This window comes from Drosophila obscura, unplaced genomic scaffold (genome assembly GCF_018151105.1).
Source record: "Drosophila obscura isolate BZ-5 IFL unplaced genomic scaffold, ASM1815110v1 contig_37, whole genome shotgun sequence".
NCBI lineage: Eukaryota > Metazoa > Arthropoda > Insecta > Diptera > Drosophilidae > Drosophila > Drosophila obscura.
In genome coordinates, this window is record NW_024542825.1 from 382,062 (window position 1) to 399,365 (window position 17,304).

Genomic DNA, 17,304 nt, shown 5'->3' on the forward strand with positions numbered 1-17,304 from the left:
TCACGCTTACGTCATTCGTTTCATTGCCACGCAGAGCATGACCTTTTTGTCGTTTTTTAGACCAAACCCCACAAACCCTCCTTCAATCACAATTTACAACCCAATAACCTTTCAACTCGACCATAAATCAATCAAAAACGTTTTAAAAATCAAAAACCCAAACGCATTTAATGACCCTTCCCCTTGTCCACTCTGTCGGGGCGCATTAAATGACTTTACGACCTACGACACACCACACCGCAGAGATCCTCCACAGATTTTACAGATTTGGCCCCACGAAATGCAATGGACAAACCAAAACCCCTTCCGGCCCCACCCCCACCAAACACACAAGAGGCTTAGTGCCGCGCCATGTGGCACATAACCAGAAGCCACCTCTGGTGCGTGCGTGTGCATGTGTGTGTGTGTGTGGTTCTTGCCACTTGCCATTGCACTATGGGAACTTTGACCACTTTTTGTGGCAATAATTAATAACTTCCAAACGAAACAATATTTTTTGGTTTAGTTTTTTGATATGAGTTTATAATAGAAAAATGAAGGTATTTTGAAAAAATGGGCGTGGCAACTCTTTTTTTTATAAAGAAATCTCATTTTTATTTTTTTGCTCAAAAAGTAAAAAAACAAAAATTTTGGGAACATGTTGAGAACATCTTATTTTATTCAAGAGGGCGTGGCACGCCTTAAAAACAATTTAAAAAAAATGAAAATTATTATTTCTGGTATCTTTTTCACAAAAATTTTAATCAGAAGACCTGAAATATGAAAGAAACACAAATTGATTGTAAATAATAGGTTTCCTTTCACACCTTTTGTTAATCCTCATGGAGTTTGTTTTTGAGCCCCATCATCCACGAGAATTCGAATTGATCTTCAGCCAGCTCATCGAAACTAATCTGCTCCAGTGGATCTCTGCCTGAACGAATGAACTCGCTTTGTAAAAGACCGAACACCTCAGTTGGAATGAGATTATTTTTGCTTTTTTATGCTCCTTTCAAGGTTAATCGATGAGATAATAGTATCGGAAGTGTGGAACACGTCCGTGAAAGTTTCTTTTCGGCCTCATTTTAAATCTAAAATTTTATAAATTTTATTTCGAAACTTGGCACTCTCTTCTGCAAAATATCCCACAGGTAGAATCTTGTTTTCTTTTATATCGCTTGAATTCACTAAGATTTTGAGCACTGTAGCAGTCATTGACAACCAGGGATATCGGTCAATATCACTACTCGACAAAATCGAACTTTTCTTGGTATTTTTTGTGATGCTTTTTTCTTTTATTTTGCACATTACTTAAGTATCTTACATATGGTTGCAATGAACTTTGACATTCTGAAAAGCTGATAAATGCATCTATAAAGCAGACCTGAGCACCTTGTAGCTTCAGCTTACCGTCTGGAAAATATTAAGTTTTCCAATGCAAAATTGATCGGTTTTGCTCAGAACTTTTTTCAAAATTTTGACTTTAAAAACGCAAGAAAAGTCGAAAACAAATCGTATCCTTTGCTCTTATATTTTTTGTGTGTAGATGTATCAATTAAGCGTCGATCAAAGCATTGTTCATAAAAATCGATCGAGAAATGACTCAACTAAAATTGGTTGACCAACCCTCCAAAAATCACATTTAACCGTTTCAAATGTTGCTGCAGTCCTATGTTTTTGTCTAAAAGTTAATATTGCAAAGAAGACGCGACGAGTCGCGGATTACCACTATGAACATTTGAACAAGAATTGAATTTTCTACAAGATGCATTAAGTCCTATGCTTCCAAGAGACGTCACTTTTTTTGTACGCCTCTTCAAAGACACATTTTTGTCACAAATTTAGACTTGTTAAAAAATGAGTCATTAAACATAATTATGAGCACAATTTTAACAGTTCAAACACATAAACATATATTACATACCTGTCTGAATCGAACCCATTGTAAAGAAATCAATTAAATTAATGAATTTATAACTTTTTAGCACTTTTTATAAGACGAAAAAACAAGTGTTTCCACCAACATTGGCCTATCGATAGCAAACAGCTGACTTTAACAGCTGTTAATTTAACAGTGGCGCGCGCTGTTAACTTTTTTTTTGCATAACATTAAAGATCAATGTTATTCGGATATATCAGGTCAACAAATATATTATTTTAACTACTTTCGAAAAATGAGTTTTGGCCAGAAAAAGTGGTCAAAGTTCCCATAGTGCATTGGGGGCCCTGGGTATTGTTGTTCTGCTGCTGCTGCTGCTGGTGGCGTTGCGTAAATTAATTTCAGTCGCTAAGCGTAATTTAAAGTTAGCTTAAGCCCGCAGACATATACACATGCATATGTAACCGCAAAGGCACACACACACACACGCACACATGGACACATGGACACACACGCGTGGGGCATAACAATCTGGGGTGCTATAAATGGATATTACGACTAAAAATATACCTTTTTGGCCTTTTTTTTAGGGGAAAATATCTAAAGGAAAATTCTTGAAACGAGAGCTCTTTTTGATGCTCGAAAAATATACCGAAATTGCAGATTATTTTCATAATTTTGCTTAACTTGTTTTTCCTATAAGGAGTGTTTTCATTGTAGAAAATATTGATTAACCGTTTGATTTATTCCATTCCTGGGAACCTTTATTTTATTTTACATTTCCTAGCCAAAGATTATGTATTGTCTTTGGTCCTCATACGCCCATAAATTGCCATGCTAAACGATTTTTGCAGACTGAAATTTTTAAGTGTTTGTCACATGAAAATTATTATTATTATCCATCATCCGAAAGTGATGATTTCGGGCAAATTTAGGTCAGATAATACGAGAGTCTCTTTATTGTAAAGCACACAAAAATCAGAGTGAAATATCTAAAAAATTTCTGATTACAGCTTTAGAGTTAACAATGCTGATATAATTATATTTTATGTGCATATATTTTTACTCATATTATTATTATTTTTTTATATATTATATTATTATTATTTTTTTTCTATATTATATTATTATTATTTTTGGATTTTAGCGCACTTTACTTTACTCCCTTTAATGTACGAATACCAAGCATATATTTGTTCGCCCCCGCAACAATTCACTGGGTACCAACAGCATGAGAACAGCATGAGAAACAACAACAACAATCTTAGGCACGTTGCGTCGCTCCTTTGGCTGCCTTTGGTTTTGGTTACACGCGCGTTTGGTTGACCCTCTATGCAAATACGCTGGAATGCAGGAGGTGGTGGCGGAACGCGATGTGGGGGAGTGTAAGAGGTGTAGAAAACGCGGCACCAGGGGTTCTGCTGCCTCCTGAGTTACGTAGAGGTGTCCGACGACCACCCGTGTCGGGTCGGTCATATGAAGTTCATAAAGCAGCTCGCTCTTAGTCTGCTGCCTGCTGTCGGCTGCTCTGCTCTGCTTTGCTGCTTGGAGGCAAAGGCAAAACCACCGAATGGCGAAAGCCGCCACCGGAAGTTGTCCGCTGTACGAAGTGCGACTTGTCAACGTGTACTTCCGGCCGCCATTCTTCGCCCGCAATAACCGCAGAAGGCCGTAAGAGAGACAGAGAAAGGGAGAGGAGGTGGTGGAGCGACAGCAGGAGCCATGGCCATGACACACAGGAAGCAGTTGGCCCGAGACGCCTCTTCCACACCAAACCACACCACTCCTCCATCTTTCCATTTAAAAACTTTATGAATAATTCACTTTAAATGGTACTTTTCTCCTCTCCTTTGTCATTTGCTGGCTTACACAATTTAAAGGGCCCTTAAATAAGTCTTAAAGGGAAAGTATTTGATTTGGGGGGCAGGAGAAATAATCTAAGAACAGATGGGAGCAGCACAGTCAGGCACACACACGGAATATATTCAGTGGAACTCTCGGTGCTCCATTGCTGCGATCAAAAAATTACTTTGCTTAATCAGTGGCGCGAAAAATAAGAGTATCCTGCTAAAGGAACTGAAGCTGTTCCAATAGGTACGCTTGGAGCCTCAAAAATCCCTCAAATGAATCCTCGTGGGACATATTTTGTATTGAGTGGAATTTAAAATTTCTTTTCCTTCAAAAAATGATTGAAAATAGCCCTAAGATGGAAGCTGGAAAAGGATACCCCACACCCTTTGCCCTGTACGCAATTGTAAAAGTCACTCCTTACACCCAAAAAGCACTTGAGCAGCTAATTTCTATTTGTGGATGGAATCAATCAGCCTTCAAAATGGCAACGTTCCATCACGTATCGAGTAGGCCTTGCTACAAACACGCTGAATGAATGATTCCAATGAATAAGTGAATGAGTGATGGATGGATGGTTGTGTACACCATACAAGCTCTGACCAATGTCCGTCCGATACATGGCTCTTATCTGCTTTGCTTTTTCGCCTCCGCCCCCGCTCGAGTTTTGTCATTTTGATGACCTTAACAAGTCCAGGCCACCCACTCGCCCCACCCGCATCACCCATTTTGTATGTCTGCTCTGACGATGCCTGTTTGTTGAATGATATTGGAATTTTGTGTTGTTTAAGTGCCACAAACATTTCGACCAGGAAACCCGCTGGAGTGAACGAAACAATCAACAACAAAATTTGCTTTTCACTGAGCAGATAGAGCAAAAAGCAGGAAAAGCATCCGCCAGCATCAGGACGAGAACGAGTGGCGAGAACGAGAGGCGGGGCATTTTTCAATTGTGTTAAAAGAAAATTTAATATGAAACTCATGTTGTCTATCGATTTTTAATTTTGATTTGCTGCCGCCTTTTTTTTTTTTTTTTGCCTCTTTGTTGTGGTTCTTCCTATCGTACAAAAAAAATTTTTCATGGCATGGCAGGTCTCTCATGGGAGTTATTGCAAGCTGTAGCAGAAAGCCGTAGGAAGGAATGGGGGCGGGGAAATGGCTTAAATGATTTCGAGTTTTTGATCTTTTTGTTTTACGAGTTTTATTGGATTTTTGCTGACTTTAAGAGGCAGTTAAATGGCAATACCTTAATCGAAGGAGATACCATGAGAGTTAAGCGGATATAGCATTTATGCTCGTATTTCGATACCTATTGAAGATGATTTTTTTAGCGAATAAAATTGAAGGAGTTTTGATTACATTTTAAGACGAAAAAATGAGTTTAAAAGGCAACTTTCCTTTTAAGGGAGTTATAAAATAAGTCAACGATTGATCGAGGTCACCAGAAACATGTGCCCTGCTTCTGTCCTGGGCTTGGTGGGGGTCACCAGCACCAGCTGGTCCTCTAGCATGGTTTTAGGGGTCACCATTTTTTTTTTTTTGCTGCTTTCTGCTTCGAAGGAAGATTCATTTGATCCTTTCTCTCAAATCCTTATGTTACCATATACATGGATGGTGATGGATTGTACAGGCGCCATAATTTCAGCTATTTATGCAAAACGCCGCCTGTTGTTATCAATGGGAATGGATGCCCAAAGCCTCCCCCAAGAGGCTGCTTTCTGCACTTCTACCATTTTAGGCTGCGGGTAAACATTTAACCTTTACCTTGCCAGCAGACAGACATACATCAAAATATATAGATCAAATGGGCTGACTCTTTGGCCGGAAAAGAGGCTCCTGCTGTGGAAATGGCAACACGTGTGTTGTTTCCAATTGGATGCCCGAAATGGTTGCCCGTGCCGCCCCCCCAGTCGCGACATCTATCAGAGATATATGGAAATATCTCTGCCTACACTTATGCAAATTGAAATGCAAATAAGCCCTAGCCCCTGCCCCTGCCCCTGCCGCTGCCTCTGCCACCAAAAGAGAGTCACTTCTTTTTATTTGTTATCCTGTTTTGTAGTCCTGTATTTTCTATATATTTCTGTATTTTGTTTGTGGCACACACACGCTTTATTGAATTCATTTAAAAAACAATTTATCTTTTTTTTCTTCTTTTTTTTTACTGTTGCCTGCTGCTGCTGTTTCTGGTTCTCCCTTCTTCTGCCTGACTTAACAAGCAGTTTTTTTTTTCATAAAAAAATTAGAACAATTTTCTGGCAAAGGGTGGCTTTTGAGAAGCAACGAAGAAGGGGGGATACCCTTGACGATTGAAAAATAAATTTCAAGTTAGAAAATTCTTCGAATTTCTTGGAAAATTCTTAATTTTTAAAGTACTTTTAGGCTCAAAAATATTTACATGGCACTATCAATATACCCTGCTCGAAAAGAGCATTCAAATTCAAACAAAATAGGCAGAGAGAGAGAGATAGAGAGAGTGAGAGAGTGAGCGAGCGTGGATAGCCCCCAGAGATGGTTTTTGATATCGTATAAAGACTAGTTCCATGTGATATTCCACTAGCCATTTTCTTTTGTCTAACATTCCAATTAGCCTTTTGTTTCGATGTCAATGCAAAACAGAGGCAAACCCTTTTGTGCACAATAAAAAAAATGTTGTACAGATTTTTTACACCGTATCCTGGGGCCTGGTGCCTGCTGCTGGCTGCTGGCTGGCTGCTGGGCCGGCCCGGTCACGCCTTTTAAGGATCACAATTGCCTTTTGTGAGTCTCTACGCCGACTCCTCCTGTCAATGACTAAATGTATGGGGCTCTCTAAAAAATAAAGGGGGCTAAAAAAAGAAACGGGGAAAAAATCTCTGGTTGGCCTTTTAACAATCTACAACTTGACTGGGGAAATTCTTTCCTTTTTCTTTTTATTTTGCTGCTGTTCAGAGTTTAGAGTGGCTACTGCCTGCTGCCTGCTGCCTGCTGCCTGAGACTAATGGCTAGTTAGGGCAGGCAGGTGGGTGGGTGGTACTTTTGTCTAGAACAACGAAATACGAAATGCCTTAAAGGCAAAGGAGCAGAAAATGTTAGCAAGACTTTAATTGAACCTCTGGCAGGTAGTACGAAAAGTGGCAAGAAATCTCAAAAAAATAAAAGAGGTATGAGCAGTAGCAAGAAATCTAAGAAATGTAGGAAATAGAACAGAAGAGCTAAGAAAAGTAGAGCAACTAAGAGGATATGTGCATTACATTTATTTCCAGAAATAACTTGATGCTTTACACACCAACAAACATTAATACACATTTTTCATCCGGAAATAAATAATTTTAAAATTTAAGTTTGTTTTTTATTTATAAAAAAATTTAAAAAACGTTGAAAATATGTTGTTAAAAAACCCTTTCAAAGTTATATTTTGTAGATAGATTATTTCTTTGGAAAAGGAATATTCAGGCGCATCAAAATTTATATTCCATATTTTAATTATTTATTTATAATTTATAATTTTAATTATTTATTTATAATTTATAATTTTAATTATTTATTTATAATTTTAATTATTTATTTATAATTTTCATTATTTTCTTTTTGAAATTTAAATATTTCTTTGAAATTTTCTTGAAGCTTGAATGAAATTTGGCTCGAAATTGAAATGCCATCACACCCTTCCTTAACTCGCCCATTCAACCTCAACCCCCACTCCATTTTCAGCTGCTGCTGTTTGCCTTGGGCCATTAGCCCCATGGTTTGTTTTCTCGCTGTTGCACACACATAAATCAAGGAAATTGTTTAACGCGCGATTAGCAGCATTTTGTAATAATAATTCTTGTTGTATTTTCTGCTCCCACTTAGCCCACGTGATATATGCAGTACATGAATATATATATATATATATATATATTATATATATACCTACTATATATTCCATTGCTGTTTATAGATCATTTATTTATTACGCTTGTCGTCTGGTGGTTTTGTCTGTCTCTAGGCCGCTGCTGCTGCGTCGGCCTCTCCTCCTCTCTAGGCCTTGCCTTTGTGTGTGTGGCATGTATTTTGAATAGCGCGTGGCCCTTGTTCAAAATTTTCCAAACGATTTGCAGCATACGCCGCATTGAATGATTTTTACTCCCCGCCTACTCTTTGCCAGACTTTGCCCCCACTGGTTCCCCTCTTAATTTTTGCTGTTGTTTTTGTGTACTTTTCTTTGCTTTTTCTCTGTTGTTGTTGCTGTTCTTTTCTCCCTCTGTTTCGTTGTTGTTGTTGTTTTTTCCCTCTCTTTCGTTGTTGTTGTTGTTGCTTATTCACGCTCAAAATGTTGTGGAAAATGATTATTATGATTAATAAATAAATATGCTGCCTGCCTGCCTGCCTTGCCAGCCAGAGAGGAATATTCAACGCATATTATCCGAAGAGTTCTAGAAGTGTTTCCCTTTGCTTTTATTTATTTTTATTTTTTTTCTTTAAGCAGCGAACGTTGCGTATACGCAATGTGTTACCAATAAAGCGTACAATGGGCTGTATCCAGAAATTTGGTGCTTAAAAATGGCAGTTCCAAAAAAAAAAAACACACCCGACTGAGGTACGCTGTTGCATGACGCGCGCCGCTCGCCGCTCGCCTAAAATATTTCGCTAATCTGTGTTTATTGATTTAACAATTCCGACAGACTTTCCTCATTAGCAAGATTCACACGAAAAAACCAAACCATATTTTTCGCCCCTTTTTTTGAGCAATAATTTTCTATTTTTGTGTGGCATAGAAAATTCTTGGCCAACAGCTGTGCTTGATGGGTGCTGGCGATCCCTCTTGGCAACGCTGCAGGGTTCAGGGCTAATGAATTATCGCCCATGCCAGATGAACATTTAATGATGTACAATGCCCCATCGATGACATTGCGTTGACGACATTGTCGCTGGCAATTTTAATAAATTTAACAGTTGAACGCATCGAATCGCAACGCATCGCCAGGCACAACACGCGAGTGAGAAAGAGACGAATGACGACTTGGTGGATGCCGCGCATCTTTCATCTTTTTATCAATGAATATGTGAGTGGTAGGAGGAGGAGGAGGAGGAGGCAAAGGCCTACGGGCTCCTCGGCTCTGTTGAGTGTCGATGTCAGGCAGGCAATTAAATAAATGTCCTGGCTGGTTGCCTTAACCCGTTCTTCCGTCCATGTCGTCTGACAGCCATCAGCGTTGAATTTATGAGGCCGTCTGTGATTTATCAGTCCATTGAACACACACAGTTCAGTCCAGTCCAGTCCCGTCCATCCGTTCGAAAGGACATTGCTGTGGGGTGGCGCACAGGGGACATGGAAAAGGGCGTGGGGGACATCCATGCACTTACCGATAATTCGAATTGAGCTGCACATCGCCAATGGCCACGTTCTCGAACAATGTGGGACAACATGTCCAACGGGCCCAGTAGAAGGTGAAGTCAGTCGAATCGTAATGCTCGGTGAAACGGCACTTGAGCACCAGATCGACGCCTTCACGTGTATCCAGCGAATCATCCCCTCTGATCTGTTGCACCACTCCAATCAGCAGGCCAATCCAAAGCCAAAGTTTGCCTGCAATAAACACACACAGAGACAGAGAGAGAGAGAGAGAGAGAGAGATACAGAAATATATATTTTAACTGGCGACACATTTAATTAATACAGAAATACGAATTGTCTTCTCTTCCACATGCACAGCGATTTTCCTAAACTGATTTGATTTATTTTCGTAGCATTTTTGCAGCATTGCATACGAGAATGAAAATCAATACCAGTCAAAGCGAATACAAACACACACACACCCAAAAAAAAAGATGTAGAAATTGTAAATCTATACCACAAAAATGAATAATTCACATGCCACGGAAAACCCATTCCATAACATGGCAGTAGAGTGTGGTGCAAGCGAAATGAATCCAAACTGGCCACCAAATTGGTGATTGTTGTTCTCGAAAAGCGTTTCTGCTAAATTTTAGATGCATTTTGTTGGCATGTAAATAGAGAAAATCAAAAGTTGTACAATATATATATCCTGCAATAGATTTATAGCCTTGGAACCCCACAAAGAGTATAAGTAAATTTCTATAAAAAAAGAACTCAAATAAAGCACTTAAATTCCAAGATAATTTTCTTTCACACCCTAAAGGCAGGCTACATTTATTGGGATAATTATACAAGAACTCCTCCAACCGTCAATAATTTTTGTTTTTTTTTTTAGCATTCCTTTTTTTTGCCATTCCATTTTTTTGCCCAAATATTTACGCCCAAACTTGCAACATAAATACTTAAATTAGTAACCCCCCCCCCTAAATGTTTTATATTTTGCAATAGTTTCAACATTTCCAAAATAAAAACTATTGCAATCGCTGCGGAAATAATTGAAATCAAATTGGTTTACTTTTCCGCTCTTTTCTGCCAAAAGGAAATGCAATGGCAATCTTAAAAGAGTTTTTTATTATTATGAAACCAATTGAGTGAGAGCGAGAGATGATTTTGGTGATGCATTAAATTCAATTCTCCGCTCAAAAGTATGCCATGAATTTCGCCTTAATTGCTGGTGAAATATTGGAGAAATGAGAGTTTCCGTCACGGAAAACAATTCCAATCAAAATTTGTTGTTTGCTGGTTATACCAATTTGAGATACCCTTTAAGGCGAGAGATGGGTATGATGATGTTGCTGAGATTTTGGCAATGCAAAGGGGGAAAAGTTTGCAATTGTGCAGGAAAAAAAGAATATTTTTTTTAAGCAATAATTTTAAGGTACATTTCAGGGTATAAGGTATTCGGTATTCGCAGTGTGTGTGTGCTTCGCTTTACAGTTGGAGCAGCACTGGTCAAATAAAACTAAGCACGCAGTTTAGTTGCCAAGTACCCGTTAGTCCCTTGTACGTGTATGTGCGTGTGTGTGTGTGTGTATACAGCTAAATGGAGCAAATGGTCGAGTGGAGTGGAGACCAGCAGCCCAGCCAGCCAGCCAGCCAGCCATTGGGTCGAGTGGCAGCCTTTTTGGTAGCTTGTTTGCACATCCAGCGCTTAGTTTTAATTTGTCTGCCAGCAAAAATTTGCAGAGTTTTTTACGTGTATATTTTCTGGTTTTAATACCACTTCTCCCTCTGCTTTTTCCCTCTTTTTTCCCATTCTACTATTCATTCCTATGGCTTGCGTACTTCGCTGCTTCAATTTTCATGTATTTTGTTCAGCGCAAATCTGTTTTTTATGTGCCACATTCTACCCATATACGCTATACATCTACATACATACATGTATATATTTTGGGGATATTTTTCACTAGCTCTCTCTTTATTGTTACGCCACGTAACACTTTTTTTTTTTTTTATTTTTGATTTTACTTTTCCTATCTATATAGTATTTCATGTACGCAAAAAACGAAACAAATGAAGAGCAACAACTATATTGTGTTGAGATTTTTGGTTGGCAGCAGCAACAGCAACAGCAGCAGCACCAGCACCAGCAGAATATTGTATATAAAACACAAACAGCTCAATGCACTCTGCGGCTGCATTTTCAATTGCTGCTGTGCACTGGCCAGCACACCACCCCCCACCCTTAAAATGTATGCAGTATCTACCTTTTATTTTAAAAATACCCCGTAATCAATATAATTAATGGTGTATTTTATTGACTGTGTGTTTTTGTTGTTGTCACTTTCTTCGCACCGATAAGTAAGTCCTTTCAGGACTGTTTATATTTTTGTGGGATTCAAATTGACATGGAATTTTTTACAAGTATTTTATAGTCTCTTCTGATGGAAACTGACCACCGGGTATCTAATTGTCGTTCCACTTCGCATGTCCCAGAGAAGCTCCTATATATTTTTTTTTGTATATGCTGCATTGTAGAACCCCATCATGGATAAACTTTTGGGCACTGTTATTGTAATTAACAATTGCTGTTCATTCGCATAAAAAAAAAGAGAAATTGAATTATTCCTCACCGAAAAAACATTGAAGAATAAGATGAAAAAAAGCCGCCCATTTGTTTACTTAAAGTTTCGTATTTTTCCCTTTAAATACTTGTCATTTTTTTTTGTTGGGAATTTGTTTTTTTCTCTTGTTTTTGCAAGGGGTATATTTGATTCATGGCTGTTTTTGCTGCGAGAAATGCGAGAATAATGCGAAAGCAAAGAAGTAAAAACTAATGAAATTAAAAGATAATTTAATTTATGTATCGCGTATTCTGATGTGATATTTAAAGCGAAATCAATCGTAAAAGTCATGTAACTTTTTTGCATGCTTCATTTAAAGCACTAACATTAAAATAGAAATCTATAAATATACAAAATATAACCACTCGGTACATTTTTCCTGTCGGTTCGTGGAGGGTTCTTTTTTTCTAAAGCAAATTGCCATCTGATATCAAATTGTTTTTGCTCTTTTTTTTTTTTTTTGTACCTTTTTCTGCTCTTTAAGAAATTCTAGGAAGGACAGCAGAAAATCGAAAGCAAAATTTTGGGAAGAAACATATTATAAAATTAATTTACATGAATATGAATATTGATTTTTTAAAGGTATTTTTTCTTGTGATTTTCTAGAGCGTTCAACGATGTTTGCCGACTGAAAAGTATTTAAATATATGGACTAAGATAAAAAAAAACTACCAATCATTCAGCACCATAACAAAATTCCCACCGGCTTTAGCTCTGCAGTCACAATCACAGGTGGAGTGGCAATTGGTAAGCTATTTTTTTAAAATCTTTTTATGTTGCATAGCATGCAAATTCTTTTGAAATTTCAACACTTTCATTAGCCAAAGAGACGTCGCGTATTTTACAGAATATAATATGGTATCAATGCTAATAATCACAAGCTAATCCACAAAGGTGAACTGTACAAAGCTATCTTTTCCATTGAAATTCCTTGCCTGCCAGCTGAGCCAGCTAATCAAAGGGAATTTTTTTTTCGGGCAAAACCAAATCCAAACATTTAGAGGCGAAAATACCCCGTGCAGTTCGATCAGTGCAAAATCAACAGCGAGAAAATAGGAGAAAAAGCATGTTAAACATTTGCTTTGGCTGCCGATTTACATGCTAGCTATTTTACATGCAAATAATTATGAATGGAGTACCCCACGGGGGTCCGAAACCTTTTCTTTTTTGTGCATACAAAATGCAGCATGCGGCCATATGCATGCTGCAATATGGGATGCATATATAGAGCATACATATAGGATTTCATTTGCTTTATTTAAGTTGATTTCAGAATCAAGAGCTAAGAGGGGAAAATTACCATGTGCAAGTCGAAAGAAAAACAGTTGTATTTTTTTATTTTTGGTTTATTTTTATGCTAAAGTTTTTCTTATGTCAGCCGTGGGGGTAAATGCATTTTTGCAATTATTTAAACAAGCTTTTGCAATCTGATGGATTTTAAAATGTAAATTAACTTTGTTTGCATACAAAAGTTTTTACTGTCGTTCCAGAAAATTAACCCTCAGGGTCGGGTCGGTCAGCACAGAGCTACACAGAGCCTGCTGCAGCCTGGCCGGCCGGGCCTGCCTGTTCATGTGAGTCTGTCGAGTGTATTTTGTAATAATTAGCCATCATTAGAGTTTGAGAGAGAGAGAGAGAGAGCAGAGAACAGCCAAAGTTTTGCTCTGCGTCTCTATGGATTTTTCAATTGTTTCACCAAAAAAACTTCATCTACTCGCAAAATTGCTTAAACATTCATAAATGCAAGTGCACTCACACACAGCGAGAGAGAGAGAGATCTCACTGGGAAACATTTTTCTAGGGGGGAGAAAAAAGGCTGAAAACTTGGCAATAGAAATGCAGAAACAGTTGGCAGTTGGCAGTGGATGAGAGAAGTCAGGAAAAAGATGATGAAACAGGAGAAGCCAAAAGCAGCAGCCCCAAAGAGTAACAGAGTTCGTTGAGGTCCTTTGCTTCAAAGATGCTTCTGCCACAAAAAATATGCAAAAAAAAAAACACTAAAAACAAAAAACAAATACACGAGCAAATGTTTAAAAAACACAAAACTTTTTCACTCAACTTGCATTCATATATTTTTTTTCTTCTTCTTTTTTTTGGAAAAGTTTTGTTTCATTTTTAGTTATTTTTTTGTGGCTGAGGTTTTTGCGTAAGAGTCGTCTAGTCGAAGGAATTGGAGAGGCTGTGGCCAGAGAGTGGAGACTGGCTGGAGAGGCTGTGGCTAGAGAGTGGAGTGAGGCTGGAGAGGCTGTGTTTGTTAGAGGTCGACGACGCGTCATGTCATCTTCATAACACACAACAAAAACGGCTACCAAGGCAAATTGAAAGGGTAAGGGAATAGGTTTCCCGGCAACGAAGTTGGAATGCTTTGAAATGTACAGGGAGTTGATTACGTGATGAATTTTCTACAGAAATTGCAATAAAAGAGATTTTTTTTTTTTTTTGTAAATCTTTACGCTAATTATTTTCCGTTTTATTATATTATTCCGCTATTTGTTGGCAACGTTTCTCTTTAATAATATTGCCAATGTTTCTTTCCCTTCCCACAGTGTTTGACAAACCACAGTGTAATGCACTTTGCACTAGAATTTTACTTTGGAGCAAACAACTCGCTTGCAACCACTTCCGCTCTTCCTACTGCTACTCCTACTCCTACTGCTACTCCTACTGCTACTCTCACTTCTACTCCTCCCTTTGCTGCCAACATTTCCACATCACATCCTTGCTGTGTGGGCGTTGGTGTTGTCTTCTGCTTGACTTGTTTGTAATTATTTATTTCATATAAAGTGTGGCATACTTTTGTGCGTAGCGTACGGCCAAGAATTATGGCATTTTTGGGCATTGTTTTGCCGTGTTGGTGTCAGAGTGTGTGTGTTTCTGAATGTGTGTGTGTGTGTCTGTGTAGTTTTTTTAAAAAGATTTCATGCTACAGCGCTCAGCGACAACAACGAGGCGAGGGGCGTATAACAAGCAGAAGAAAGATAAAGAATGAAGCTACAAAAGCAGCGAAACACACAACACACACAACACACACAGGATGAGGACAGACAGGATGATGTTTTTTGTTATGCCCAGCCATGCAACTAATATGTGTTTGTGTGTGTGTGTGTATTTTCTACTTAAAACAAGCTGATCGGCTCGTTTACTTGTGGCTTGCCCTTGTTGAGACAGCAGTCCCTCAAAGTCCCCTGCTTCAGTAGCCCCTTTAAGCCCCATCCCCGCCCCTGATAATGCCAGAGAGCGTCCAGTTGTTATAAATTTCGAGAGGGTATTATGATTAGGCTACAAAGGAAGCTCGTTCAGTCATAGAAATATGAAAATACACACAACAACAAAAAACTATCAGAGAGATGCTATGGAAAGATTCGGTGAAAGCAGTCGCCATACAAGGAGACTTTTCTGAACTAATCTGATGTCTATTTGGCACATGCAAATTATAGAACAAAATTGAATCTAAAATGAAATTTTCAATTGTTTTAATAAAATAAATAAAATAATAAAAAAATTTAACACACAAAAATAAGTTTTCCATTAAAAATTAAATAAAATTAAATAAAGTAAAATAAAATAAATAGATTAAATAAATTCTAAAATACATAATTTGAAATTTAAAATTTTTATTTTAGGAATTTGTACATAGTGTAAAATCAAATATCTGTGTTTACGGGCACGTGCCTATAGAAAATTTGTGATCTACACTTCAATGGCTTTTGCTTGGTATATGCCTTTGCAAGTCCTTACAGGACTCAATAAAAAGCTACAATTTAAGGCACAATTATGTATTCATTTAGTTTATGGAACATTATTTTTATTTTTTTATTTTATTTTATTTTGTAGTGTATCACAAGCTTCGTCTTTGCTGGTTTTTCCTTTTCCTTTTTCTTGTTCGCTTTTCTTTCAGCTTAATGTGAATTTCTGCTTTTAACAACAGCGAACAGACATCAGACATTGTGTGTGTGTGTGTTTCTTGTTGTGTGTGTTATTTGTTGTTGTGTGTTATTTGTTGTTGTGTGTGTGTATTTTGTTGTTTTTGTTGTGTGTGTGTGTGTGTGTGTGTGTGTGTGGCAGAGTGGCATAAATATAATATGTAGTCTCTCGCCCTTTGCCATTGTTGTTGCCAAAGATATTACTTTTTAACCTCCGGAGTTGCTGGAAGTTGCTTGCCCCCCACCCCACCCCAACCGTCCCTCCTCTCTCTGCCATGCGTGGCTCCTTCGTCTACAGTTTTGTGGCGTCTCCTGCATCGTTCTCTAGTTTGTAATTTTTACTCATAACAATTACAACAATAGCAATTGCTGGCTAAAAATCAACTCCATGGCGCCTGGCTATGATGCATGTTCGGTGTGTAGAGTCCAGAGTTCACAGCCAGAGCTGTAGTCCAAGAGGGGATTGTAAAAAAGGTATTGGCCAGGAGATTGCTAAATGAAGTAGAATGTAATCTGAATTGGATTTCTGCGTTCTACCGTTTTAGAGCTAAAACAAAATCTGCAGGCCTCTTAAAATCATTCTACAAAACTCCCTGGGAAAACCCCCATTTCAAATACGAATTTCCTGACCACAGCACTGGGTCATAGTCGTATATCCTGGCAAAGGTCTGTGCTCCGTGTAATGTGCTGCTGACATGCGCTAAGTTGTTGCGGTTGTCGTTGTTGCCTCCGCTGCCTCCTTATGTTGCCTGCCTCTGCTGCTGTTGCTGTTTGCTGCTGCTGCTTGTGCTGCTGCTGCTTGTGCTGCTGCTGCTGTTGGTGTGTCCTTTCTAATGCCATAAGTCTTTAGTGGGGCTCTTAGGGCCAGGCACAAAGCAGCGACTTGCAAGAGAGAGAGAGAGAGGGAGAGGGAGCGCTCGCCTTTGTGAATGGGGAACACTGGTACACACACACGGATATGTTGCATGTGCGGCTCTACGAGTACGAATACAAGTATTTGTGGCAAACATATGGCAGTTTATACGCTTAACAGGATGCTGCAACTGCTGCTACAGCAAATGGATGGATAAATGGGGCAGAATGGATGCAAGGATGCAGACTCCTGGACAGAGATGAGCTTCTTCCAAAACCAAACAGCAGATACTCAATAATCTCTTATGCTCATGCCTCATGCTCATGCCTCATGCCTCAATATCTTCGGTGACAAATATTTGCGGCACATAAAGAAGCAGCAGCAGCAGCAGCAGCAGCGATACACAGCATCAGAATCGAAGGAAAACGAGCTGCTTTCTGCCTTGCAGCAGTAATCGCCACTCAATCGAAAGACAAACACGAAAATTTAATAATATTGTATGTTGGATATCTTCCCTTGATAAAGGATTTTATATGAACTCATTATGAACTCATTTTCCCTGCCACTGTGTTTCACATTTTGCAAATTAACTGCAAACGTTGCGTTGCGTTGCATTGCATTGCATTGCGAGAGAAGAGCCCCCAAGTATTTGCTTAGCCGACAAAGGACAACGACAACGATATGGATGCGGATGCGAATGCGAATGCGTATGTGGCAGCATCTCCTGCTGCTGCTGCTGCTCCTGCTCCAACTCCATCTGCCAACTGATGACTAAGCGATGGTCTGTCGCTGGAGAGGAACAGAACGGAAGGATGGGTCTCTGGCTCTCTGGCATCTGTGTGGTTTGCTATAAGACCAATTACATCAGCAGCAGCAGCAGCAGCAGCAGCAGGCAA

At 38.8% G+C, this 17,304-nt stretch overlaps 1 protein-coding gene and 1 long non-coding RNA gene across 4 annotated transcripts in view; one reads left to right on the forward strand and one right to left on the reverse strand.

Annotated features, from left to right (window-relative positions):
* The window catches only part of LOC121404722, a 71,766-nt gene extending 59,477 nt beyond the window's left edge, over positions 1-12,289 (forward strand). Inside the window, exon 4 of the long non-coding RNA XR_005968158.1 lies at positions 12,239-12,289. This is a non-coding gene — a long non-coding RNA (uncharacterized LOC121404722). The remainder of the gene's footprint in view (positions 1-12,238) is intronic.
* LOC111079865 (hemicentin-1) overlaps positions 1-17,304 on the reverse strand; it is a 131,606-nt gene that overhangs the window by 53,399 nt on the left and 60,903 nt on the right. For all 3 annotated transcript variants that reach the window (XM_022375191.2, XM_022375205.2, XM_022375198.2), the window contains exon 3: positions 9,035-9,257. In XM_022375191.2, coding sequence (XP_022230883.2) covers positions 9,035-9,257 — 223 coding nt within the window. The remainder of the gene's footprint in view (positions 1-9,034; positions 9,258-17,304) is intronic.